This window comes from Prionailurus bengalensis, chromosome A2 (genome assembly GCF_016509475.1).
Source record: "Prionailurus bengalensis isolate Pbe53 chromosome A2, Fcat_Pben_1.1_paternal_pri, whole genome shotgun sequence".
NCBI lineage: Eukaryota > Metazoa > Chordata > Mammalia > Carnivora > Felidae > Prionailurus > Prionailurus bengalensis.
The window spans coordinates 25543111-25570586 of NC_057348.1; the positions used below are offsets into that span (position 1 = coordinate 25543111).

The 27476-nt window shown below is 38.0% G+C and overlaps 3 protein-coding genes across 5 annotated transcripts in view; 1 reads left to right on the forward strand and 2 right to left on the reverse strand.

Annotated features, from left to right (window-relative positions):
• The window catches only part of APPL1 (adaptor protein, phosphotyrosine interacting with PH domain and leucine zipper 1), a 58176-nt gene extending 30899 nt beyond the window's left edge, over window positions 1-27277 (forward strand). For 2 of the 3 annotated variants that reach the window (XM_043587706.1, XM_043587708.1), the window contains 5 exons: window positions 209-245; window positions 863-1009; window positions 1588-1638; window positions 1927-2016; window positions 3032-6626. In XM_043587706.1, the coding sequence (XP_043443641.1) occupies window positions 209-245; window positions 863-1009; window positions 1588-1638; window positions 1927-2016; window positions 3032-3178 (472 nt within the window). In that variant the 3' untranslated portion in view covers window positions 3179-6626. Of the gene's footprint in view, window positions 1-208; window positions 246-862; window positions 1010-1587; window positions 1639-1926; window positions 2017-3031; window positions 6627-24172 lie in introns of those variants that run through there. The other variant, XM_043587707.1, reaches the window with a different exon arrangement.
• On the reverse strand, window positions 246-24281 carry ASB14 (ankyrin repeat and SOCS box containing 14). The gene is made up of 10 exons (XM_043587709.1): window positions 24160-24281; window positions 22406-22461; window positions 21826-21957; window positions 21570-21728; window positions 18808-19053; window positions 16201-16372; window positions 15202-15745; window positions 13232-13385; window positions 12285-12480; window positions 246-3109 (listed from the first exon to the last, which is right to left on the reverse strand). The coding sequence occupies exons 1-9, from the start codon at window positions 24279-24281 to the stop codon at window positions 12302-12304; spliced, it is 1764 nt and encodes a 587-aa protein (XP_043443644.1). The 3' UTR covers window positions 246-3109; window positions 12285-12301.
• The window catches only part of DNAH12 (dynein axonemal heavy chain 12), a 219686-nt gene continuing 218650 nt past the window's right edge, over window positions 26441-27476 (reverse strand). The window contains exon 74 of the mRNA XM_043587710.1: window positions 26441-26719. Coding sequence (XP_043443645.1) covers window positions 26529-26719 — 191 coding nt within the window. The 3' untranslated portion in view covers window positions 26441-26528. The remainder of the gene's footprint in view (window positions 26720-27476) is intronic.

Below are 27476 nucleotides of genomic sequence, written 5' to 3' on the forward strand. Positions count from 1 at the left end.
GTTCGAGTTCTGCGTCGGGCTCTGTGCTGACAGCTCGGAGTCTGGAACCTGCTTTGGGTTCTGTGTCTCCCTCTTTCTCTGCCCCTCCCCTGCTTGTGCTCTGTCTCTGTCTCTCAAAAATGAATAAATGTAAAAAAAAAAAAAAAAAAACTGTACAAAAAGTTTAATTTCAGCTTAATTAAAATGTTTTCCAAAATTTTAATTATAGGTTAATTGATCCACAGACACAAGTTACAAGGCTCACGGTGAGTTCGGCATGTTTAAAGCTTTATTCGAAATCCCTCTGTGCACATACACATGTGTATCTTTATAATAATTCTGAACCTATATATTGAAATATGGTAGTAATTATGATTGGCTAAGTTATAATTAAGCTGATGGTGGACATCTTCCCCCATAAAGTTATAATTGAACATTCCATGCAACTTAAAGAATTGTGCAATCTGCTGTGATACTTAGGTTTTCTTAGGATATGATATATGCTGCCTGGTTAAGGGATAAACACAGGAGGAATTAAAAGGTGAACATGATTGAGTTTATAGTTATCTAGGTTGAAATAGTTGCAAGTATATGCTCTTATTTAATCATTTAATAATATAGAGCATTTTTGTTATTCTATTTGTTATTGTAAAATGTGTAAATGACTAATAAATTCAGCATTCAACAACCTCTTATTCTGCCTGGTAATCCAAACCAAATATGACATTTTTGTTCTTGTATTGCCACGTTGTTAAAAAAAAAAAAAAATTGGCTCTAATGTTCTGTTTATGATATAACTTAGTAATTGAGTTTGTTATGTATAAGAGTGCAGTTGTAAGTGTTTGAAAAATCTCATGTTTGCTTCTGATGTTTTCTTTGGCAGTTTCCATTACCCAGTGTAGTTTTGTATGCTACACACCAGGAAAATAAAAGGCTTTTTGGATTTGTTCTTCGGACATCAGGGGGCAGAAGTGAAAGTAATCTGTCATCAGTCTGCTACATATTTGAATCAAACAATGAGGGGGAAAAGGTATACATTGCCTTTCAAAATGTGTTTAGGTTGTGAAATATATATCATAGTCAAAGTTCTTAGTAAGATTTCTGGAAAAAACTGCCAAAGTTGGCCTACTTCAGCAGAGTTGTTTGACCAAAGCCCGTTGCTCTGAAGGTATCTGAGCCGATATGTTGGGCTTTCTGACTTACAGACCTGTGTCTTCCCTGGCCATTGAGGGCTAGTGCAGTCTTCTGGCCTCATCCCTTACTCGGGGACTGCAGTATATTCCCGCAATCAGCCTTTTCCAGATGTCTTCAGCTTAGAACAGCATCAGCATCTGCTTAGTTCTCTGCAAACCTTAGCATCTCAGTAATGAATTTGAGATAACCGGAAGGTGGGTGTGTGAAAGAGGCGAGACGCAGCAGCGGAAACTCAGACTCTGAAGAAAATACACAGGTGCTTCGTTTGGGGACTGAAACATTCTTAAATCAGGTTTTGTCTGAAGCAGTGTGTTATAATGAGTTGTAAATCTAGTTGCACCAGCCATTTGGATACTTGAAATTATAACTTTGAATGAGAACTGGCTGAGTTTTTCCTATTTTTTCCCCTTTTAGATTTGTGATTCTGTTGGACTGGCAAAACAGATAGCTTTGCATGCAGAACTGGTAAGAATCTAAGATACTTACTAATTATCCAAGAATGTTATCTAAAGTAATATAAGATCTTTCATATTAGCAAGTAAATAAAATGATTTTGCTGTGCAAGGTTATCAGTGGATACTATTGCTGATGCAGTATTTAGAATTTGGATAAATGACTAAGAATGTATATTTTTAGTGTGCTTTCATGTAAATATAAAAATATGAAAAGGTTACAAAGGCCATATGAATTGAAAAGTCTAAAATTTAAAGTTTTTCATATTTAATTCATTAGTTGTACTTATCTGTGTTTTAGGATCGTAGGGCATCGGAAAAACAAAAGGAAATAGAGAGGGTAAAAGAGAAACAACAGAAAGAACTCAGTAAACAAAAACAAATCGAAAAGGTATGTAGTCCTAGTATCTAGATCTTTTTTGATACGATGTTTATGAAGTTTCCTTAATTCAGCACTGTGACTTTCAGGTTGGAATTTCCAAATGAAATTCTGTTTCCGCTTCCTCAGCCACTTCATAATCAGATGATTCATAGCGCAGCAGAAAAGGAAGACATCTGTCTTCTGATAGGATGTTTACGTTATAGTTACCGATGTGTCGTCGACTTGCTGTTTAGCAAACATACCAGAACTTATATTTCCATATTCCAGCGAAGTTTGTTGCTATCAAAGCAGGTCTTTTGAGAGGCTGTGTGTATATAGACTTAACTGCCATTGCTGGAAGCTGTGTTGGCCTCCAGGAATATCCAGGAAATATTTATGTAAATATTTAATGTTACCAGCAGTGTCAAATCATTGTCCATCCAACAGGATAATTTTAAGTTAGGCAAGTTTCAGAGCAAAATCTGGAAAATGCATTAGATGGTGATACATGAGATTGTCAGACCCAGTTATGGGTGGTGGCAGTAGCAACAGAAAAGAGAAATTTGCGGGATACTTAATGAGCACAGATCAGCAGGAATTGGGAATTGATTGGACTTATGGACAAAGGAGAGGGACGTGACGATGACACTGAAGTTGAGGCTTCCTTGCTAGGTTAGGCTGAGGAGGGCAATGGCTGATTTAGCAAGGTAAGTTGGACAGAGAGGTGGAAGGGAAGGGCTGTGGAGTGATCCATTGTGAGCCATTTGGTGTGGTATGTAGTGAAAGATAACCATGGTCTGAATGTTGTTAGCAATAGAAATGGAGAAGAGGGAAATGCTGGCTTTTACAGGATTTCTAAAATGGTGCCAAATTTCACTTTGGTGTTGCACTGGTTGTGTGTAGCCTTTGTTTTCAGTAAGTTGCCAGAATTATGCATACATGTTCATGACAGAAAGATTGAGCAGCTCTCAAGTACATATTTTAAATGCATAGTTTTGCATTTGATTGCAAACAAACTTAGTTTCTTTTCTGTCTTTTCTACTAGGACTTAGAAGAACAAAGTCGGTTGATAGCTGCTTCCAGTAGACCAAACCAAGCCAGTAGTGAGGGGCAGTTTGTTGTCCTTAGCAGTAGCCAGTCAGAAGAGAGTGATTTGGGAGAAGAAGGAAAGAAAAGAGAGTCAGAAGCATGAACTTATCCTTGCTTTTTGGTTGGTATTACCCCCCTTGGAATTTATTGACGGTTTCTGTGGTTCAATGGCACAAGGTAACAACTTTGTTGATATACCAAGGAGACTAAAGTTTATATTTACCTGTTTTAACTTCATTTTTTAAAATAAGATTGACCTTGACCACTTAGGTATGCACTGTTTTTTTTTTTTCCTTAAAAATGATATACTATGCAGTAACATCAAATTCTACATGTCTAAAAGAAACCTGTTCATCTCCTTGAAGTAGATTGCTGAGGAATTAACACTTGTTCAAGCCTTTTTTCCTTCAAATTGTGAACTTCTTGCGTTGTAATTGGCTGTGACCATAAGAAACCATTTATTCTTCAGCTTCAGATATTCATGGATATGCTTCCTCTTCTCATTAGGAACATTTTTGCTGGCAGTGAGGAAGCTTTCAACTGAATCGGTTCAAAACGTTTATACAGAGAATTCTACAAGTTTGCAAATATTTTAACTATTAAATGTGCAATAGAACTTTTGTAAAGTAATTAGAAAAAAGATTTTAGGCTTAAGGTTTCAAATTGTGGCAGGTGGTACTGTGATTTCAGGGCACTTTCTGGGATTGCTCACATTTCTCTGATGTATGACACCTGATGCCAGTGGGAAAGAAGCTTAAGTGTCTTCAGTTCAGGATTGATACATCCCTTGGCATTTAATTATCTTATTCTTAGTTCTCAGGTTGGAACTTGAATTATTGCTGCAGAGCAGTAATGGTTAAAATAAGATTTTGGAATTTATTAAAAGGGATTTTTTTGTTCAAGTACATTTTAGATTAGGACTTAAAATGTAAAGATATTATTGTTACAGGATAATACATCATATTTTCTGCATTGCGTGAAATAATTTTTATTGAAAATCAAGTGACATTTCAAAAGAAATTCTATAACGGTTGTTGCCTGCTTAAAGTAAAAATGCCCAGAGTTTAGTTTAGAAAATGTAATCTTTTAAATTTCAGACTGATATGCACAGTATTTTCATAATTCCATGTTTTGATAAAATACTGATCACCACTTTATATCCACAAAGGCAAATAACTAATATATGAGAATAGAATAATTTGCACTAGTTATTGTACATACTTCTACTCTTCAAATGCGTAAAAGGTCTAATTCTATGAAATATTGAAAGGAAATTGAATGTTCGGTATAAGAGAGTTGACCAAGGAAGGATTTTAGCCTAGTGCCAAGGTTAAATGATACTTCCCTGCTGCCTCCCTCTATGTCAAAACTTGATTTTTTTTCTTTACTCGGATTTTTAACATTGCTGATAGAAATTATGTTCCTTTGTTTCACGTGTAAAACTATATAGAGACAGGTTAATTATATTGAGTAAAATAGTCACATAACTAAAATTTTCAAGAGATTTGCCAGCCACTAAGACTAATTTTACAAGGGGAAAAGCCCTTTGTTCTTTGATATAGTCGTGTTAGTCCTGAATTTAGAAGCAGCATCTGTTTTAGCTCTCACAATATAGTGTGGCTGTTTCACACGGTATGCACCCTGTTTTCTGTGGAAGGGAATAATTATATATAGGATCATGATATTCTTTTTATCCATGTGCCAAATGGGAATAATGATTACTTGATAATCATTATTTTGAAGCCTTATGTTACCAAAACAGATAGTAAAAAAGTAGAAATTTACAGAATACTTTCTGAAGACAGTTGATTTTGTGCTTGCTAAATGGGAATGCTTTCTTGATAGTTTGTGTGTCATTCCTTTGGTAGAAGTCGAAATTTCTGTGGTCAGCACTTGATTTTGCCATGGCAGGTCCGGCTTTTAAGACCCTTCTGAGATTTAGTAAGCTCTCTGTTTCATTAAGTCTTTTGTTTATACTATTCAGTTGTTGCCTCACTTGGTTCAGATGAAACTTGTCACCCTACAAGGAAGGTGGTTAGCATTAGGGGCAGTTTTACGAGGCTGGCGCTTTGCACGGTAACTAAGTGCTGCCCTTTGTTAGTACTCTGAGTCAAAGTGAAGGCTAAAGTTAAAGGCACTGGCAGACTTAGGTAGTTCCTTTTAAGTCATGTTTTGATAGGAATTTCCTCAATAATACACCTATGTCCACAGATCAGACCAAAGAGCATTCCAACACCAAATCGAAGTTATTATGTGGGATTAACAATTTTAGATATTTCAACTTTTGTTCCATTGCTCTAGAACTATGTGAACTATTCCATACTACAGATATTTAAGCATCAACTTTAAGAAACTCTCCTTTTTGTTTGACGAAGGCTGCCCATGGGTTTCTGCATAATGTTAAAGCTGATCTTGGTCTGTAACCCTTTGAAATCCCTTCTGGCTCTTGGATGCTTTGGTGGTGATTGAATTAGAATTTGGGATAGCTTTCTCAGATTCATACTTATGCTTGATGGTTTTTAGAAATTAACAAAACTGATTCTTTAAAAGAAAAGAAACTAAGTCTACCTAATTCAGCTATGCATTCTGCTACCTATACAAACAGTACTTTTGTAACTATGGTAATGAAATCAGTAGACAGGAAACTAAGTATTACTTCTCCCTTTCAAAATTTTAAAAACTTGCTAACAAGGGACTGGACAAAGTTCCCAAGGCCAGTCTTGTTTTTGCTATTTCTACAATGACTAGTATGTGTTTAATTTCAAAAGAATTCTCAGGCTCTAGGGGTGGTAAAATGATGTTTACCTTTATGCTTGGGAAAAGGGGGTAGGGTATGCGTAACACATTACATAACATATAATCCTGTGTGGTAAAGGCATCTGATGTTAATTTTGAGTTACATGTAGGAGCTACAAATATTTAAGATTTGAATCTTATAAATGCTGATAGACCCCAAGATCCCATGTATTGCAAAACCTTCTGCTACCTGAATTAATTAATAAAATGAAAATACTAACATTGGTTTTGACAACGACCTCCTAGCATTCAAACTGTACTTAAAATATTCAAACACACTGATTGTAGCGAGCAAGGCTTTCATTTTATTTTTTAGCAAGTTTGACTTACTCTTCTTTCATGAGATTTTGTTCTACATTAAGGACACACATTGAAACTGGAACTATACGACACTTTTAAACTAGTCTCTTGTGGCTTGTACTCATGTAATTTACTTCAGTTAATATGAGAACTGGGGATTAAGTTATAACTAATGTGCAAAACTGCTTTGTATATTTGGTGATTTTGTAATGTTAAGTGAATTGGTTAATTCTTATCTCACTGATACTATTAATCATGCATATATACAATTAAAAATCATGCTACATTTCCTTTTAGAATTGAATTTGAAGAACTCAATTTTTATGTAATGGTGGTATACGTGTGGGGTGGAGAGCTTATTTTTTGTCAAAGTAGGTATTCTCTGACAAGGCTTCAGGAACTATGCTGTTAGAAGATTTTTAAAGTATAATAAAGTCCATGATTTTTGTATAGTCTTTTTTGTATGAGGTATTTGATATATACTCAATTTTATTTCTCTAACTCCAAATGATGCTTATGAAACAAATGGACTTTTTCGTAATATGTTATGACACTACAGTTACACATCTAGGCCCATTGCAATTCCATAACAGCTGAAACGAAAAAAAGCAGTCACTTACTGGGACATAACACTGATTCATCACTAGTGACTTCTTTCTTTTAGAAAAATAGATGTTTCAGGAATTACCCCTAGACATGTTACACACAACATATACCTGCTATATTCAAAGAAACAATTTAAAGGCACAGGATACTGTGTACACCAGCTTAAGTGAGCTTGATGTGTAATTTTAATACTAATGCATATTCATCCCATGTGCTCTTTATACTTTCCTATAGCACTTATCAAGTTCTTTTCTTCCATTGGGAGTATCTGTTTTAATTCGTTTTGAGTTTTATAAAATGTATATACTTTTAGAAGGTCCAGGGAGTAGATAAAACTAACTTTAGAATTATGTATCTATGTGCATGTATATCCTAAATATATTTGTATATTGACATATCTATAATCCGCTACTCACTTAAAACAGACACCACAATTTGATTAAAAAAATAAAAATTAATGCCAGCTAATTTTGCAAGTTTGAATGTGAAAATCATATCATTAAAAGTAACTTTAAGTCTGTGCTTACTGAATGTATAGCCATGAATCTCCACATCAGAAAGAAATTCTCTAACTTCAGTTTCCCTGAGATGACTATATTATGCAAAAAAAAAAAGTATACTAACACTAAACATACAAATAACAAGGCTATAGTTGACTGGGCCTGTGGTGAAAATGAACATCATCCTACCCATCACTCTGTTCTTGTTGATGTGCTATTGAAATGCTACACAGGTGTGGCTGAATGCATGTCTCTTCACTTTCCTCACTTTCCAAGTACAGAAACCTGTACTTACCTTCAGCACAGAATATACAGAAATAAAAATTTAACCTACATTCTATAACTGCTTTTATCACGTTTCTAAGAAGGAGGTTTATAGCAGTGTAGGTCTATGTCAGGAAGCAAGAAAAATCTCAAAACAGCCTAACCTTACACCTAAAGGAGTTAAAGAACAAAACAGAGCAGCAGAAGGAAGGAAATAATAAAGATTAGACCAGAAATAAATGAATTGGAACAAAAACTAGATCACTGAAACCAGGAGCTGGTTCTTCTTTGAAAAGATCAACAAAATTGATAAACCTCTAGCCAGACTCATTAAAAAAAAATAAATGAAATGAAAGAGAAGAAATAACCAATACCACAGAAATACAATTGTAAGAATATATAAAAAATTATATGCTGATAAATTAGAAAACCTAGAAGAAATAAATTCCTAGAAACATAATTTTACATAAAGCAGGAAGAAATAGAAAATTTGAACAGACCAATTACCAGCAAAGAAATTGCGTTAGTAATAACAACTTCCAACAAAAGTCCAGGACCAGATGGCTCCACAGGTGAACTCTACCAAACATTTGAGAGTTAATGTCTACTCTAATCAAACTATTCCAAAAAATAGAAGAGAAAGGAAAACTTGCCAATTCATTCTATGAGGTCAGTATCACACTGATACCAAAACCAGATAAAAGACACCACCAAAAAAGTGAACTATGGGCCAGTATCTCTGATGAACATAGATGCAGAAATCCTCAACAAAATACTAGCATACTTGGGGCGCCTGGGTGGCGCAGTCGGTTAAGCGTCCGACTTCAGCCAGGTCACGATCTCGCGGTCCGTGAGTTTGAGCCCCGCGTCAGGCTCTGGGCTGATGGCTCAGAGCCTGGAGCCTGTTTCTGATTCTGTGTCTCCCTCTCTCTCTGCCCCTCCCTCCGTTCATGCTCTGTCTCTCTCTGTCCCAAAAATAAATAAACGTTGAAAAAAAATTTCAAAATACTAGCATACAGAACCCAACAATACATTAAGAAAATCATCATAATCAAGTGGGGTTTATTCCTAGGATGCAAGCATGGTTCAGTATTCACAAATCAACATGATACATCAGTAAGAAAGGATAAAAGTCATATCATCTCAATAGATGCAGAAAAAGCATTTGACAAAGTAGGACATCCATTCATGACAAAAAAAAAAAAAAACCCTCTACAAAGTAGGTCTAGAGGAAACATACCTCAACATAATAAAGGCCAAATATGAAAAATCCACAGTGAATTTCACATTCAGTGGGGAAAAACCAAGAGCTTTTCCCCAAGGTCAGGAACAAGACAATGATGTACAGTGTCCCCACTTTTATTCAACATAGTACTAAAGTCCTAGCCACAGTGCTTAGACAACAAAAAGAAATAAAAGGCATCCAAATTGGTAAAGAAGAAGTAAAACTTTCACTCTTTGCAGATATATATAGAAAACCCTAAAGACTCCAGCAAAAGACTACTAGAACTGATAAATGAATTTAGTAAAGTCGCAGGATGCAAAATCAATGTACAGAAATCTGTTGCGTTCCTATGCGTTAATAATGAAGCAACAGTAAGTGAAATTAAAAGAAAAAGAGGCAAAGAAACATACTCTTAACTATAGACAACAAACTGATGGTTACCAGAGGGGATTTGGGTGCAGGGATGGGTTAAATAGGTGATGGCGATTAAGGAGTGCACTTGTGATGAGCATTGGGTTTGGCAGTGTTGAATCACTAAATCCTACATGTGAAACTAATATTACACTATATGTTAACTAACTGGAATTTTAATAAAAGCTTTTTAAAAATCCTTCCATTTGTAATTGCACCAAAAATAACAAACTATTTAGATACAAACTTAACCAAAGAGGCGAAAGACCTGTACTCTGAAAACTATAAAACACTGATGAGAGAAATTGAGGATGACACAAAGAAATGGAAAGACATACCGTGCTCCTGGATTAGAAGAACAAATATTGTTAAAATCTCTATATTACCCAAAGCAATCTACAGATTTAATGCAACTGCTATCACAATACTAACAGCATTTTTCACGGAACTAGAACAAACCTAAAATTTGTATGGAACCACAGAAGACCTTGAATAGTCAAAGCTGTCTTGAAAAAACTGGAGGAATCACAGCTTCAGGCTTCAAGTTACCTTATAAAGCTATAGTAATCAAAACAGTATGGTACTGGCATAAAAATAGACACATAGCTCCATGGAACAGAATAGAAAATCCAGAAATAAACCTACAATTTTATGGCCAATCTTTTTTTTTTTAATCTCTGACAAAGGAGGCAAGAATATACAATGGGGAAAAATCTCTTCAACAATGGTATTGGGAAAACTGGACCACGTTCTTACACCATACACAAATAAAATGGATTAAGGACCTAAATGTGAGACCTGAAACTATAAAAATCCCAGAAGAGAGCACAGGTAGTAATGTCTCTGACATCAGCCATAGCTACATTTTTCTAGATATGTCCCTGGAGGCAAGGGAAATCAAAGCGAAAAGATACTATTGGGATTACATCAAAATAAAAGTCTTCTGCACAGTGAAGGAAACAAACTGTCAAAACAAAAAGGCATCCAACCTACTGAATGAATGGGAGAAGATATTTGCAAATGACATATCTGATAAAGGGTTGTTCTCAAAATATATAAAGAACTGCTACAACTCAACACCCAGGAAACAATCCAATTAAACAATGGGCAGAAGATATGAATACACATTTCTCCAAAGAAGACCTACAGATGGCCAGTAAACATGAAAAGATGCTCAACATCATCATCAGGGAGATGTAACTCAAAACTACAATGTGATATCTCACACCTGTCAGAATGGCTATATTAAAAAAACACAAGAAACAAGTGTTGGCAAAGATGTGGAGAGAAAGGAATCCTCGTACAGTGTTGGTGGGAATGCAAACTGATGTAGTCACTTTGGAAAACAGTATGGAGTTTCCTCAAAAAGTTAAAAATAGAACTACCATATCCAGTAATCACACTACTGGGTATTACCCCCAAAATACAAGAACACTAATTGAAAGTGATACATGCACCCCTGTTTATTGCAGCATTATTTACAATAGCCAAATTATGGAAGCAGCCCAAGTGTCCACTAATAGAAGAATGGATAAAGAAGTGGTATTCATACACAATGGAATATTATTTAGCCATAAAAAAGAAATGAAATCTTGCCATTTCCAATAACATGGATGGATCTAGAGAGTATAATGCTAAGCAAAATAAGTCAGAGAAAAATACCATATGATTTCACTTATATGTGGAATTTATGAAACAAAACAAATGAACATAGGGAAAGAGGGAGGCGAATCAAGAAACAGACTCTTAACTATAGAGAACTGATGGTTACCAGAGGGGATGTCAGTGAGGAGATGAATGAAACAGGTGATAAGGATTAAGGAGTGCACTTTTGATGAACACTGAGTGATGAATGTATAGAGTTGTTCAATCTCTGTATTGTATACCTGAAACGAATTTAACACTGTATGTTAAATACTAGAATTAAAAATTTTAAAATAATTTAAAAAGGGGCTCCTGGGTGGCTCAGTTGGTTAAGCGTCTGACTCTTGGTTTTGGCTCAGGTCATGATCTCATGGTTCATGAGTTCAAGCCCTACATTGAGCTCTGCGCTGACAGTGCAGAGCCTGCTTGTGATTCTCTTTCTCCCTCTCTCTGCTCCTCCCCTGCTCATGCTGTCTGTCTCTATCAAAAATAAACTTTAAAAAATAAATAATTTAATAAATACAGCTGCTATCAGTGAGCCCCTCTTGTGTGTCAAGTACTGCACTAGAGTGAGTACAGAAAAACATAAGCCATCTGAAAACCCGTTTAATTTCTATTCCAGTGATAACATTAACCAGTAAATGGGAACCCTTAGCCAGGGTTTTATGGAAAGAAGGACTGCATGTTTCCCATTAATGATGACGTTGCAATTGAAAGTTCTGTTTCAGTTAACCAAGTTACTCCACTTCAGTGCAGGACTCTACAAGTAAACAGACATTAAGCTGGCCTTAGGACTTTTGCATAAGAACAGCGAACTTGTAGGTCAAGTACTGGGGTCAGTATTTTATTCAACGTAATTACTAAGACATTTTATGTATGTACTTCTCTCTAAAAAGGATTACTGTTAAGAATCCTTTTAAATTATTAAAGGTGACATTTACTGTTTTGAGCATGTAGAAATGTAGATTCTTACATTTAATATAAAATCAGTACAGAGTGAGAACTGATACATTTCTGTTAATTGAAATTTTACAGTTTGGTTTTTTTTTTTTTTAACTGCCTTTCAGAATGCTCTTGAGAAGCAATATTAAGAATATTAAGAAATAGGGGGCGCCTTGGTGGCTCAGTCTGTTAAGCCTCTGACTTTGGCTCAGGTCATGATCTCACAGCTTGTGAGTTTGAGCCACCACGTTGGGCTCTGTGCTGACAGCTCAGAGTCTGGAGCCTGCCTCAGATTCTGTGTCTCCCTCTCTCTCTCTGACCCTCCCCTACTCATGCTCATGCTCTGTCTCTGTCTCTTTCTCAAGAATAAACATTAAAATTAAAAAAAAAAAAAGAATATTAAGAAATAGTATTAAGAACGTGTAGATTTGCATTGAGATTTTAGTTGTTAGGTAAAGTGAGAAATAATGAATCCTATGTAACAAGTCAAATTTTAAGAAATGCAACTCAAAGAAATATACCTTTTCATCCAGTTTGATTACCAGGTTCCTGTGAAAATTCCTTGTCCGTAAAGATCATATTCTTTGTAAAGGATATATGCTTTTAGACGGTTTGGTAATGGAAGAAATGACATGAAGACAGGGCAGCGCAAATGTAACTTCCCCATACACTTCCGGATCTTTAGGCGGCACAAATGTTTGAGGGATCGAGGGTTTGCTGAAATGAGAGAAACACATGTTATCCAAATGGAAAAGAGCTGTTCCTTCTTTTAGTGATCTTAGGGTTTAGTCAGCAAATGTATGTTATACTTAAGCCACCAAAATTTTCATTTGCTGTGTTGAAATGGAAAAGTTAAAAGCGAAACAGCTTTTCCCTTCTCTTTGCAACCCTTCCTGTAGATACGATTACAGAACCATGTCAAGTTAAGAATCCAAAGACTGGCATCAGTTGTGGCTGTGGCCTGTGAGACCTGAAATCCTTAAATCTTTGTGTATTAACCACTCCCTTGCCCTGTCCTGTCCCTCTGGATCAGGCTGAGAACTAAAAGATCACCACCCAGGGGGAAATTAGATGAAAGAAACTCTTAATTTTACTTATGTGCTACTGTGAAAGAATGTGGTTTGGAGCATCCTTTGATATTCTCTGTGGGCTTAGATCTTCACTTTTTCTCATCCCTGTTTTTGTTGCCATTTCATAGCTTTTATTAATTCCTGTATGTACAGTGTTCCACGGGATTAGGAGAAAGGCATTACCTACCATATAATATGTAATTACCTAACAGATTTTATCTACTGGGAAATGATAAGAAGTACAAAGTAATAAATAGTAACTTTTTTTTTAGAGAGGAATAGTATTTTCCTTGGTTTCTTTAGATAAAGCTTTTAACCAGAAGAGAATGTTTTATGAAACAAATAAGAATACCTTTTATTTTTGGTAAAAATCTTTTAGAAGAAAGGAAGATACTCACTTAAGATAAAATGGATTTCTGACCAGAGCCCTTGTTTTTGGAGCACAGCTTTCAACTTTGAACAGATTCGAACTTGATCAACATAATCAAGCATCACTCGAACAACCTTCCCAGAGAGATGTTGCAGCCATGACAAAGTTATTACTTCACAGAACTAAGGAAGAAAATTGGAACTATGAAAGCAAATGAAAAACTGGAGTAACTATGGGGTTTAGAACACTAAACTCAAAGTTAGGAACCAAGGTCTCAAGCCCCTCATTTATAAACTAGGCATTGAACAAGGAAATGATTTCTTAGCTCTGACATTTGGAAAAATACTTAACTGCTGTATCTTCAGAACTATGTAAGATGTAATTAGGGTGTGAAAGAGACAGTTGTCTAATATCCATTGTTCCCTTTGGTTGGCCACACGACTCTCTGGAATAAAGATTACCTCTCCAGCTTCCTTGCACCTAGACGTGGCCACTTAAGTTCTAGCCAGTGAGATGTGAGTGGAAGTGAGCAACCCCCAGAATGCACCTAAAAGAACACGGTGTGTGCTGCTTCAGCCTGCCTGCCTCCTTGCTGGCTGGAATGTGGATGCAAGTTTCTCCTGTGTCAGAAGCTGTCCAGTTAGAAGGCTGCTTACCTGTGGCCTTTATATGAAGGGAACGAGCCACCTTATTAAAGTCACTTTCATTTGGGGTTTTCTGTCATTCACAACCTACTCCTATCCTCATGCCTGAAGGATATGATCGTTTCTGCCGGTAGGTAATTTACATGCTCCTAGACAAGATGCCCATGTAAGAAGTCAAGTACTACTACATAATAAGTCAGGAAATAATACAAGATGATATACACCTAAATGCCAGCTCCTACATTAATCATAACCTAAAACTAATAATATAATATTAATATGTTGCCTTGGCTTTCCAGAATTGATTCAAAGTGCTTTCTCCGTTCACTATTTAATTTTTGATTTTAATATGAACTCAGGTATTTATAGTGCATCTGTGTGCTGAGCACAGATCTCTAAGCTGAGGAAAGTGGTGAACAAGAGCTTACTTACACTGATGTATTTGTGGAGGAGACACGTAATCAGTAAATGTTAAAAAGATAATTTCAGAAAGTGGTAAGTGCTATAAAAGAAATAGCATTATCAGAAGATTAGGGAAGACAACTACCTTAGATAACGGTGGATGGGTAAGGAAGGGTCTTTTTGAGAAGGTAACGTGTGAAACTTGAAGAGTGGCAGCTTTTTGAAAAGTTGGGGATGAGCTCAAGTTGGGGAAAATAGAAATGACCGGTTGGGGGAAATAGACTGGTGTGATGCAGACATCACAAGAGGAACACATCTCAAGAAGAAAAGGGTAGTCAACTGCATTTTTTGTGTTTCTTTCTCATTAAAAAGGTGGCCAAAGAAACCTATTTAATCAAATTTTAGACCTAAAAGAGACACCCAAGAACTAAGGGATACAGGTATCAGGACCCTAGAAACATTTTAGCTCGATGACTCAGCACTTCAGAGAAAAAACATAAGTAGTTTGTAAGACTACATTCATTCTTTAAAACCTTACTCAGATGCTAGTTCATTTGTGAAACTTCCTAAGTAAAGTTAAATCACTTCCCTCTGAACTGTTTCTGTACTTTTTACATCTACCATCATGTTTATTTTACCACGTATTTATCACATTAAAATCTTTTCAGGGTTCCTGGGGAGCTCAGTTGAGCTAGGTAGCTGGGTAGCTCATGAGATTGAGCCCCACGTTGGGCTCTGTGCTGACAGCATGATGCCTGCGTGGGATTCTCTCTCCCTCTCTCTCTGCCCTCCTCTGCTCTCTCTTGCTCACTCTCTCTCTCTCAAATAAACTTAAAAATCTTTTGAACTATGATCTTCTGGAGACAATGGATGGAATCTTATCTCTTGGTGTGTAGTCCAGGGCCACTAATAATGATTGTATAAGTTGATACAGACAATACTGTGCACTTACCATAGTGTCTTTGATAACTGTAGATGTCCAGCCTTCAAAAGTATAGCAAGGATGAACTTTGTCTCCATGGGGACAATCAAAGCATCGCTCTGTGTCATACCCATAGTTCAAGAGCATCCTGAGCATGACTTCATCTTTCAATGTGTATTGCAGTGCTGATGGGAAATGTAAAGGGTTGACTCTGCAGAAGTAATTGACGTTGGCCCCATGCCGTAGCAGCAGACTTATCAGCTCATAGTTGCCCATCCTTAGGGCTATCTGGAGGCAGTTAACTGGGTCTTGATTGGGCAGAGCTCCAGCACTCAGAAGCAGCTTAACTGAAGAGAGGTCACCATTTGATACAGCAAAATACAAAGCTGACTTCCTATGGTCATCATAGTGTTTGCGAATTCTCTGATCTAGCATGAAATTTACATCAAATCCAGCCTGGATGAGGAATTCCAGGCATTGGGGGTGTGCTCCTGCTGCTGCACAGTGGACCGGACTGATGCCACTCTGCTTAATGGCAGCAAAATCCGTAACTGGAACCAAAATCTTCAGGGCTCTGAGAAAGAGTTTCAGGGGGTATTTAAAAAATTGTTTTTGTTAAGATGTAGTATTAACCTGTTTACGATTATTATATACTAGTACAGGTGGTATTAGTATCAGGTGGCATTTAGAACCCCCTAACCCCCAAAAAGTATAATTCCTGCATGTAAATGCTCAGCTACTTAGTGAAGTTAAATAAAACTGTCTAGATATAAAACTCAGAATTAGTCCGATTAGTGAGACCGGGAGCTCCCCTTACTGCCCAAAGACCCGATAATAAAATAGTTTTATGTCTCTTCTGTGGTTACAGAGGATGCCTGACTTCACTGTCTTACTGGTTGAGTTTATCTTTAAAAGGGTGTTAGAATTATATGATCAGAGAAGAAGAATATAAAGTTCCCAGAAGCTGCTCCAAAGAAACCCCACAGCTTTTGCTATTTCTATTATTTGTGGTGATGTAATTGAACTTACAACAAGTGGCCTCTGTCAGCTGCAACATGAATGGGAAGGTGGCCTGAATTCTTAGGGATGTTGGCATCAGCTCCATGCTCTAGCAAGAGAGTCACAGAATCTGGATTTCCTCCACTGGCGGCTTCAAGTAAGATGGAAGAAGAGTCAGAGGCCTGACCAAGAGCATTAGCTCCTAAGAGGAGAAAAAGTCTTGTTATGCAAAAATCTTTTCCGCTCTACTGCTTATGCATTCTTAATATAGAAGCACTACCAAAAAGCAGTTATTAAGCAGCCACTTGAGCAAAGCACTACAAAGTCAAAGAAATAAATAAACTGGCTCTCAGCCAGTTTATAATGTAGTTGGGGAAGGAAGAAATGGTGCAAGCAGTCTCTCAGTTAAAAGTAGGTTGGCTTTCAGAGTAACTTTATAAGTTAATTGTTTGGAACTTGCAAATTCCAGGAGAAATCCTTTTAAAGGAGATTTTATTCCCTGACTAGCCTATAAAAGTCCACTTACCCCACCCTTATGTATAGGATGGTACCAACAATCCTGTTGGACTGTAACACCATGCCATCTGTTGATGTTATGGTGAAAAATGGGTGTTTGTTCTGTTTTTTCACATGTTCTTAGGTAGCTGTTCATAGTAAGACATACTGTGATTGTTGTTGAAGTTGGGGACTTATAGTTAAAAGGATAAATTGTAGTGCCCGATATGCTGTCATGTGATGGTGTGGGTAATAAGAGTACAATTGTAGGCAAAATGTCCTCTAAAAGATCTCAGTTCTGGATTTTGAGGGGAACTGGATGGTGAAGGAAGGAGAAAGGAGTTTTGGGTCAGTTGCAGAAGGCCTCTCAGTAAAATGGGTTTTGAAGAAAGAGTCACCTTTGAAAATGGACAAAGGGAAAGGAGATCATTCGGGGCCTATTCACAGCTCCTATAAAAAAGATGTAGTGGCTTTAAATTAGTAAACAGTAAATTAGTAAATAGACTCCATAGTCATCAGAATACAGTGATTAAGAACCTCCCCCCCTCTCCTGGAATGCATGAAGAAATGTCTAATAAGCCTCCATGGGATGAGTGCTCACTATGTGCAGGTTCCTGTGTGCATACTTTCTAAACAACAACAGCCCTAACAAGCAGGTGCTAGTATCTTCTTTTTAAAGAGAAAAAAACCATGGCTCATTGAGGTTAAGTGACTTCCCCAGAGACGCACAGCTGGTAAGCAAGGCAGTTCGGGATTCACATACAGGTACACCAGACCCAGGGCCTATTTCTATGAAGTCGTGTTTCCACTCTAATAATGCAGGGCAGTAAAGTAACATGATTTGGAACGAGACAGATGTGGTTTCAAATCTTGGCTCTGCCATTTACTAGTTATGTCACTTCGTGCAAATTACATCATAAGGGACTTACCTCGGAAAGTATTCACTGAGGTCAACCGATGTGGTTTCTTTAGAGTTAAGGATTTAAAATCTGGTGCCTCTCTTTATATTTTAATCAGTGATCTACACAAAAGGTTACTCTTGTTATGTAGATGAAGGGTCTAGTATTTTTGTTATTCTAGCTAATGACTTTAGACATCTCTGCTGTTGCTCATTTAAAACATCTTACTTAAAATGTCTTATGGCCACTGATTGGGAACTACAACAGCCTCTCCTGTATGATAGTAAAGTTTCAGGTAAGTCTAAAAAGCAGAAAGTTGTTCTTAAATATAGGAATCTCTGTAGTCTAGAATATTGGAGACCAGGACCATGTATTGTTAAAGAAAGAAATAAGGCTTCTGGACACAGACAGGAAGGAGAATACAAAAGGTAATTCTAATATTGGGACTTTATTAAATATTGGTAAAGATTTGCTTTGAAAAAAAGCTTTAGATACTACATTGCTTCACTTAACAGGGTCATCAATGGGGGTTCTCCTCAAAGCCAATAAATTGCAGAGTTCTCTGAGCCAAGGACTCTGCCAGTTAAACCAGATCTCGAATTGGTGGCAGGAGAGGGCACGTTTAAAAGGAAGTCCTGCAACTGGTACCATCCCTGACCCTCTTTCCTTAAGTGTAAAATGACGATAATGCCTACTTCCTAGGGTTTTAGAAGATCACGTGAGGCAGCGGTAGCTTATTGCCTGGTGCTTAGAAAGTACTCAATAAATGTAAATTGCCTTCCCCTTCTCTCAGGGTTTTGGTTATTACTAAAGGAAGAACTGGGACCCAAAGAGGAGCAATCAGGAAAAACTTCCCAACACCAGGAGCATCTGATAACACATTGGAGTGCCTCATGGCTTAGCAGAGACAACATGTAGGGGGTAATATGAGGACTTTTGTTCTGTGACTCTAGAAAAGGACAACAGGCAAAACATTTAAAAACTGACCATCCTCAGCATGGTCGAGGAACATTATGCTAGAGTAAGGTGCATCCTAGTAATTTTAGGGAAATTGCTCCACATCAAATGAGAACTGTTCAATCTCTAGGCTTTTTAGTAGTCAGTATTAACACATACTTTCATCAGACATTTGTTAGGCTTAAATAAAATGTTAATTTCTATCATCTTGAAGCTCTTCACAAAAAGGAGGATGCTTGCGTCACGTTATCCCTTGGGGGTGTGCTGACCGTATAGAAAATCTTGCCTTTCTGCAGTAACATTTCCATGATTTCAGTGTATCCACTTTGGGCAGCAAGAGCAAGAGGAGTGAATCCATAGGAGCTCCGTGGATCAGGGTGAGCCCCAGAAACCAGCAGCAACTTTACTATGTCCTGCCTGCCCAGTTTGGCTGCTTCATGGAGAGCGGTCCTCTCGTTGGTACACCGAAGATTGACATCTGCCCCGTGGCTGATCAGCAAGGCAGCCATGTCATAGGAGTCACGTAGAACAGCTGGGAAATTGGAAGTGAAATGTCACCAGGAAATTATGGCCAGAGTATCTTATTAGCCAGTGTCCCTCAAGCTTCTTAATGAGCTCTTCCTAGCTACCCCCCTGTGCCAACATTTTGTGTTTAGGAAACACACTGTTAAATGAGGCATATATCAAATAATACCAATAGTGTTTTACATCAACACCCTATTGTCTTTTCTGTAAGCCATGAACAGTTACTGTCTATTGGCTGCTTATGTGTCTGAAAAACAAAACATATAAAATTTTCATTTATCATTTTTGTGTTCCTCCCTCAAGAAAATGGGAACTTAAGTACCCAGTACAGTCCTAGAAATGCTCCTGGGTACTTTAAACAAAGAAAAACAAAAATAGCAGTAATTATGAAATTATTTGTAACCTCGTGTTTTGTTAAAATTTTCTAATTGGTTTTTCTGCATTTATGCTGTTATGATTCGCATTTGGATGATAACCTTTAAGTCCTTCAAGATTCTAAAACAATTTACTGTATCCATCTCCTTATCCATTTGTTAATTATTGGCACCCACTGTGTATGAGGAATCTTGCTAGGAGCCTGATGTTGAATCAGTGTGAATTCTGTCTATAACGGTTTATAATGTGCCATAGAAAGTGCTGTAGGACTGGAAATACCAAGTGCCAAAGGTGTTGGGTCTTTTTTTAGCTCATTGAGCTGGCACTTAGTGTGCCCTTTGATTCTGGAAACACATGTCCTTTGTTTTAGGAAATCATTTTCTTGACTTATTTCATGATGGTATACCACCTCCATCTTGTCTCTTCTCTTTCTAGCGTTTCTGAGATTCATGTGTTGCTCCTCTTAGATTGTCCTAGTTTTTTTCTTTTTCTTTCCTATTTCCCATTTCTTATCTTCTGGAAACTTCCCTAAACTTTATCTCCCAGCACTTGTTTTGAGTTTTATATTTCTACTATCATATTTTTAATTTTCAAGAGTGTTTTTGGTTCTGTTTTGTTCAGTTTTTTGGTAATATCCTATTATTTCGTTAGTTTTCACTAATTGCTCTAAATGAATTCTAATTTCCCCCTACATTTTATTTTGCCTAAATAGTCTGTCTCCTCCAAGTTTCTTATTTCTGTTGAAGACTTTTCTCAGATAGTCCTTGGCTATGTGCTCATGATTAAGAGTTGGGGACTAAAAAGCTGACTGGGAATCCTAAATGTTGGGAGGCGCTCTTGGAGTGTGGTCATAGCTATATGTTGCTATGTCTGGGCCATTTGTTGGGGAACCCCCAATTTCACTCCCTTCAGTTCTTTCTTTTTGGGTATATCATATTCCCCAGAGAAGCTTCTTCTTGGAGGATAAAGTTCTGGTTGCCATCTTTCTAGAATTCTGGTGGAAGAGGAGGGCTGGGAGGTCTTGGTTTATGCTTAATTCCTCCAGTATTTTCAATCCAGTACTCCCACCCTTGTCTAATACCCCCCCATCCAGAGAGCCTCTGTTTAAACTTCCCAGGTGATAAATGTCCAGAACTCGGGTGGTTTGGGAGAAGGGACCACTCTGGCTACTCATTCCTTAATAGGGTTCAGCTAATCCTCCTGTTAGCTGCCTGTCCTTCACCCACATTCCACGAGGTAACTGCCGCCAACAACTTCCAAGCCTTTGATGTAATTGTGCTGCTTTCCCCACTACCAAGTTGAGTTGGCTTTCTTGTCACTGAGTATTCATCCACCTGCTCTCTAGGTTTTAAAAAACTGTGTTGTTGTTGCCTCCTCTCCTGTTCTCCTCATTCTTTTGTATCTTACCTCATTAAGACAATTTCTTGACTATAATTTTAGTGAAGACTCAGGAGGGAGGAAAATTAGCCATTCGTATTCAATCTGCCGTCTTTACCCCACCATTGGTTGCCTCTCCCTACTCTACTCACCTTTTATCGTTCTTACACCTAAATTAATTGGTTAAGACAACATGCAATGCAAAATGATCAGCCAGTTGGCAGAGATTTTGCCTCAGGCCATCTCAAGGGCAAGTCTGTAGAAAGCTTGAGGGTCAGGCACCCATGACATGGGTCAGTTGGGACCAGAATGACAGCACTGCAACTATGTACAAAAAGCTGCCTTTCTATTTGCAACGATGTGGATGGAGCTAGAGAGTTATGCTAAGTGACATCAGAGAAAGACCAATACCATATGATTTCACTCATCTGTGGAATTTAAGAAACAAATGAGCAGAGGGGGGGAAGAAAAGAGGCAAACCAAGAAACAGACTCTTAACTATAGAGAACTGATGGTTGCTGGGGGCGGGGGGGGGGCAGTGGTGTGGGTGAAATGTGATGGGGATTAAGGAGTGCACTTGTGATGAGCACCAGGTGTTATATGGAAGTGTGGAGTCACTATATTGTACACCTGAAGCTAATATAACATTGTTATCTAACTGGAATTAAGATGAAAACTAAGAAAAATTTTTTAAAAGTTCCCTTCAAAACCTCTGGGATGGGGGACACTCAGAATGACAGACTGTTTTCCAGAGACAAGGTACTAATTTACCTGTAAGAAGAGGAGAATTGCCTTCAGAATTCTTGGCATTTGGATTGCAGCCGTTGACAAGAAGAAAACTGGTGTTTTCTAAGAGGCAACTGCTGACAGCCAAAAAAAGTGGCGTTTCCCCGCTGTGGGTGGTTTGCTCCCACACACTGGGTTTTGAAGCTGAAATAATTCCATTAGACCACACAGGTTAAGATACAGAAATAAATTTTAAATTCATTTCTCAGAAGCATCAGGAAGAGTTGTGAAGGGAGCTTACCTTTCAGGGTTATTTCCAAAATGTTCTTGCTTAATTGCACCGCAGCCTTATGCAGAGGAAGCCAGCCTATCTCATCTGCTTCATCAAAAGCAGAATGGCACTTGGTCAGGCGTGCCAGTGCATCTTCCTTACCTATTAACGAGTCGAATGGGCACAGATTCACATTTGGCACACACACAAGGCAGCCCATACTGCTTCCGAATTCCACCATCAAGGTTAGTGCACGAGACGACAGAGTTCTAGCACCACCCTTTATGAGAGATGCGTTCAAATGGCATAGGACGAACAAGCAGGTGTTCGCCTAGTGTTCCATACCATCCCAGCCAGTGGCCACCCCTCGTGTGGTTACAGAGAAAGAGCCCAGTCCACCGAGGAGCCCAGGAGCTCTTGGCTAAGTGGTGCTGTGGTGTTTTCTCGCAGGCTCTTGACAATCAGCGTTGGACACCCCCACAGTGTTGAGCATTTGGGAGAACCTGCTTCTAGGCTTTCCTCAGCTCAGAGGGGAAGTGCTGCCCTTTGTCCTTTGTCAGCATCACATCTTACCACAAGTTGGAGGGGATAGAATAAGAAGAGTACTTAACTGTCTCTATTGTTTCAATTATCTTCTTATAGTCAGCGCTCACAAAGGAATGGGAACTGCATAGAAAATAAATATATATGTAATCCCCAAAGTGAGGGAAAACAAAGGCATGTGACAAAAAACAAAAGGAAACAATAAGGGCAATAGTAGTTAACCAAGGATGAACTCTTACAACAAACTCTTAAAATGAGGCTTAATGGGAATACTTCCAAAATATATGTGGTGTGACCCTAAACATGCTCCAGGGAAATTGGTCTCCTGTGTCTGTCTTCCTTGGGGGGGGGGGGGGGTGGCATTATTCCACCTGTCTCAGGTAGACCAAGTCAGCAAGCCTTCCTAAGTTCCATATAATTCTTGCAAGTCTAATAACTGAAATCTACAACTATAGTCAATTTCTGTAAAATATTTCAGTCCTCAAAATCTTATGCCTTCCAATCTAAAATCATGACTTAATTACTGAATGAACTTAAAAAATTTTAATCACAAGGTTAATATAATCTAATAAGCCCAATTTTTTTTTTTTAATTTTGAGTGAGAGAGAGAGAGAGTGCAAGTGTGGGAGGGTCAGAGAGAGAGGGGGACAGAGGATATGAAGCAAGCTCTGTGCTGACAGCAGTGTGCCCAAAGTGGGGCTTGAAGTCATGAACCATGAGATCATGACCTGAGTGGATGTCAGACCCTCAACCGACTGAAGCCACCCACGTGCCCCTAAACCCAATTTCTTTACAAAACTTTAACTATTTAAAGATTATTCTTAAATGTAACACAAAAGTATAGGAATAGCGTGGTAAAGAGACGCTGAAGCCAGACTGCCTGCCTCTTACCTAGCAGCTCTGTGACCTCGGGTAACACTTATCTGTGCTTATCAGTCTTCTTATTTCTACACAGGGATAACAGTACTTACAACATAGAAAGGTAATGAGAACTAAATGAGTCAATATTTAAAAAATGCTTAAAAATAGTGCAGCACAAAGTGATCACTCCGTGAGTTTGTTACTTTAAAAAAATATATAGTTTTAACGTATTTCAACATCTCTATGTTTAATTACAAAGTCTCTTAGAGCTAAAACCACATTTATCCAGTTTTACCTCCAGCAGGCAAATAGAGGTCACCACCCCAAGCAAACAACTTTTATCACCCCTGAAAAACAATAGTAACTGCTGTGGGGGGGGGGGGGCGGGTAAGGTTGCAGATCAGTCAGAGAGCATCTGAGCAGGTGTGCTTGGCTGTGCACATTCCACCTCCGGGGCGATTCTTTTACATCAGCGAGGGACCCACGGAGTCCTTTTCTAGTGCCGTCATTACAGAATTCTGAAGACACACCTCAGAAAAGGTTAGTCTCTTCTGGGTTTAAGTTTACATAATTCCTTCTTTTGATATGAATCAAAAGACTGGACCTTGCTCTATCCCCACGAAGGCTGATAATTTTCTATGTGTATTGCTTAGCTTTGTGCATTTCCTTGGCTCCCCAAAGACAGGGTGCATTAGAGTTCTCTAGTCTTTCACATCCTAATGTATTTCTTCTGGTTTCCAGTCTGCAAATCCTCATGTAGAGCTGCTCCTAACCTCCTTCAACTGTTTACTAATTACATTCTGAATTCTTTCCAAATTGTTCAAGTCTCATAGATACTGAAATGATAATTGAAATGGATTTTGACCCCCTCTCCTGTTTTTATCACAACACTAGAAGTATACTAATGACAAGTCTTAACTGTTGAATCCTTCCAGTACATCACCAATGAGATCCCATTACCTCTCATCTGCAGGTGCCTGCTGTGTAGTTCCCGGCTTGTGAATGTCCTGTAAACTCTCCTGGATGATGAGCTGGGTATCAAAGTCCTCATCTGTGTCTTCATCACTGGCGTAATTATCCATGTGAGACGCTGACAGATTTCAAGTCAGAATGAATTGACAATATTTTTCCAGTTACGAAAAGATTATCAGTTTCATTACAAATGAAACTCAGAAAACTACAAAATTGAAAGGAGTGATAAATGAAGCAAATGCAAGATTTAGAAAAACCCATTACATTTTTTTCCCATAAATTCAAAAGAGTTTTCTGGACTGCCACAAATTCAATATAAATTAGAAGTTGCCATGATTAGCCATTTACTTAATGCCTACTCAGGAAAATCAACCTTCCGTATAAAACTTGGGTCAGTGTCGTTTTAACTCTGAAAGTAATGGTTTATTTTAGACCTGGCTTATGAGTTTTTTCTCAGTGATTGTAGCCCTCACCCAAAACATCTTTATGCTGCAACAGCAAATATTAAAAATAAACACATCATAGGAATATATGCACTCTCATAATAACAACATATAACAGGAATAGTGGTAGTAAAAAACAATGTATTTTCTTAGGCAATAACTCAGTTGTTTAAAAGAACATTTCTGTTGTATCATAGAATAGGTTCAATCACATACCAGACTTTTTACCTTCTGTTATATCCTTTAGGAGAGCATGGAAGTTCTCACTGTAAGATTAGCACATCAGGATTTTCATTTCTATTTAGGGTCTCCCCTCCCCGTAGTGGCCATTCCATTAATAGCTTTGCTATAAATACATGATCATAAGACAGTCTGGCACATTCTCCTTGTTTTTTACATGGGGTTTAGCTCTATTTGGAAACATGATCCCTTCTCTTCACTGCTATATTCATCAAATTTAAAGGACTAAACATTTTATTCCTGGTATAAAATGCTTTTGCAAGGGGTTGGCTGTGTGAAGTGAATTCATTCTCCTGCTCATGGCCACCGCAGACCAGAATCAATTTTTCATCTGAGAGGCCATTTTCTCTGTCCCAACAGTCCTGATTCACTGGGTAGCTGCACCTACATTTTCTTTGGGCTACAGAGCTGCAGCCTAAAGTGTACTGGGAATCCTAAGGAAGGAATTAATTCCACACACAAGATAATAAAATTTCAACTGTAAGTTTGTATTGTTGAAATGTTTTAAAATCGATAATCTATACTAATATTTTGAATGTATATACTAAATGAGAACATTATTAAAAATAATGAAGAGACACTTGGTATTTCCAATTAAACATGAAATAAATGCCAAGAAGCACGCTATGGCCTGGGGTGGACAGGCCTGCTGCCAGCCACCTTACTGCCTCTGTATGTACGCTTCCTGCCCCGGGGACTGTGAGAAATGGAGCTGATGTTGTAAAAGTGTGATGTAAGGAGTTACTTCCGGAATTGTTTTGATACTTCCTTATTTATAACCGTCTCTGGTAAGTGAGTAGAAAGGGAACTACTCTTGAAGCTGAAGAAATGACTGCACACTTGTGAAAACAGGTATTTTCTGATATTAAATTTTATCCAGTGGGACGCTTGGGTGGCTCAGTCAGTTAAGCCCCTGACTTCAGTTCGGGTCATGATCTCGCGGTGTGTGGGTTTGAGCCCCGCATCGGGCTCTGTGCTGACAGCTCAGAGCCTGGAGCCTGCTCCAGATTCTCTCAAAAAATGAATAAAAACATTGTTAAAAAATTTAAAAATTTTATCTAGTTTCCCCAAATATGATTTTCACAAATATATCAAAAGTTTCAAGGATTTTTCTCTTTTAAAAAAAAAGTTCATTTATTGAGTTTTAAAATTTCCTGTCACATGCTTTCCCCTATAAAAATAATAGCAATAATTTTTAAAAAGCAATTAAATATAAGGTGATTCCTTATATGACATTTACTTTGAATTATAAAAATAAATTAGAGAAAATTTTTAAAAAAGTTTATTTTGAGAGAGTGCAGGTAGGGGAGGGGCAGAGAGAGAATCCCAAGCAGGCTCCACACCATCAGCACAGAGCCCAACATGGGGCTCAAACTCACAAACCGTTAGGTCGTGACCTGAGCTGAAATCAAGAGTCGGATGCCCAACCCACTGAGTCAGTCACCCAGGTGCCCCTCAAAGACTTTTCATGTGCTTTCAAGAAACAGTTCTCTTCATGTTTTCTAGAAGGCTGTATTGCAGTCAAGAGTGGTACACCAGGGAGGAGAACAGTGCAAAAACCATTTAAAAGAAGGACACAAAGATACTTGATTTCATAACATATGTATTTTGAAGTGAAGACGACATAGATTTTCTTTTTTACTTCTCTCAGATGTTTTCTTAAGTTTGTCCAATTTAGTCATCCAGTTGACAAAGCAAGGCAACCCCACGCTTGATCCAGTGTTGAGTGGGTTGGTCTGTCTTTAACAACATTGCAATAACAAAGTTGGTAGAATGTCCTGTTGTGGAGAGAGTTCCTTTACGTTCACTTGTCTTGTAAAGGGGACAGGTGTAGGCATTCGACTTCACAATCTCAGTCTTTTTAGCTTGGAAAAGAAAGAAATACATTCATTTGCTAAAGGGAAAACAGCCATTGGTACTAAACAACTTTTTTCATACTAAATCTAAGATCATGATTATGATATTTGAACACTTCAATGCTGTTATTGTTGTTTACAGTTGGGATATAATTATGGCTGTGAAACAAGACAAGCGATTTCATACGGGGCATGATTCTAGGGCTAGAGGACAGGAATCGATTCTAAGTTCTGATGACTTAGCTGGCATGAAAACACTCCAGAGGACCTGGGAGAGGAGGAGAAGGTAGGGAAGAAGTACTAAAATCCAGCACATGTAATGCAGCAGACATAGAGACCCCGCTGCTTACAGCCCTAATACAAGAAGCTCATAGATCAGAAGAAGCAGAACTTACTGTTTGCTTTCAGCAGGTTGTTAAGAAAAACACACCAACACTTACCTACTCACAGAAAGAATCTATATATTATCCTTGAAAAGCCAGATAGGAGATATTAGGAGTCTTTCTAAACTAAGGCCACATTTCTCATACTTATAATTGAACTGTGTTAATAAAAATATTTAATGGGCTCAGTGGTGATTGTGGATGATTTGGACATGCTTCCATTGATAGTTATCTGAGGACAAAAAAACCTAGAGAAGAAAAAACAAAAGAATGAGCCTCATTTGTTCGGACTTGTGGGAAAATGATGATGGCCAGAGGAGGGAAGGAGTGAGTCTTTCCCAGGAGGGCAGAGTTGGCTTCCCCGGCCTTCCCACCTGTGACTT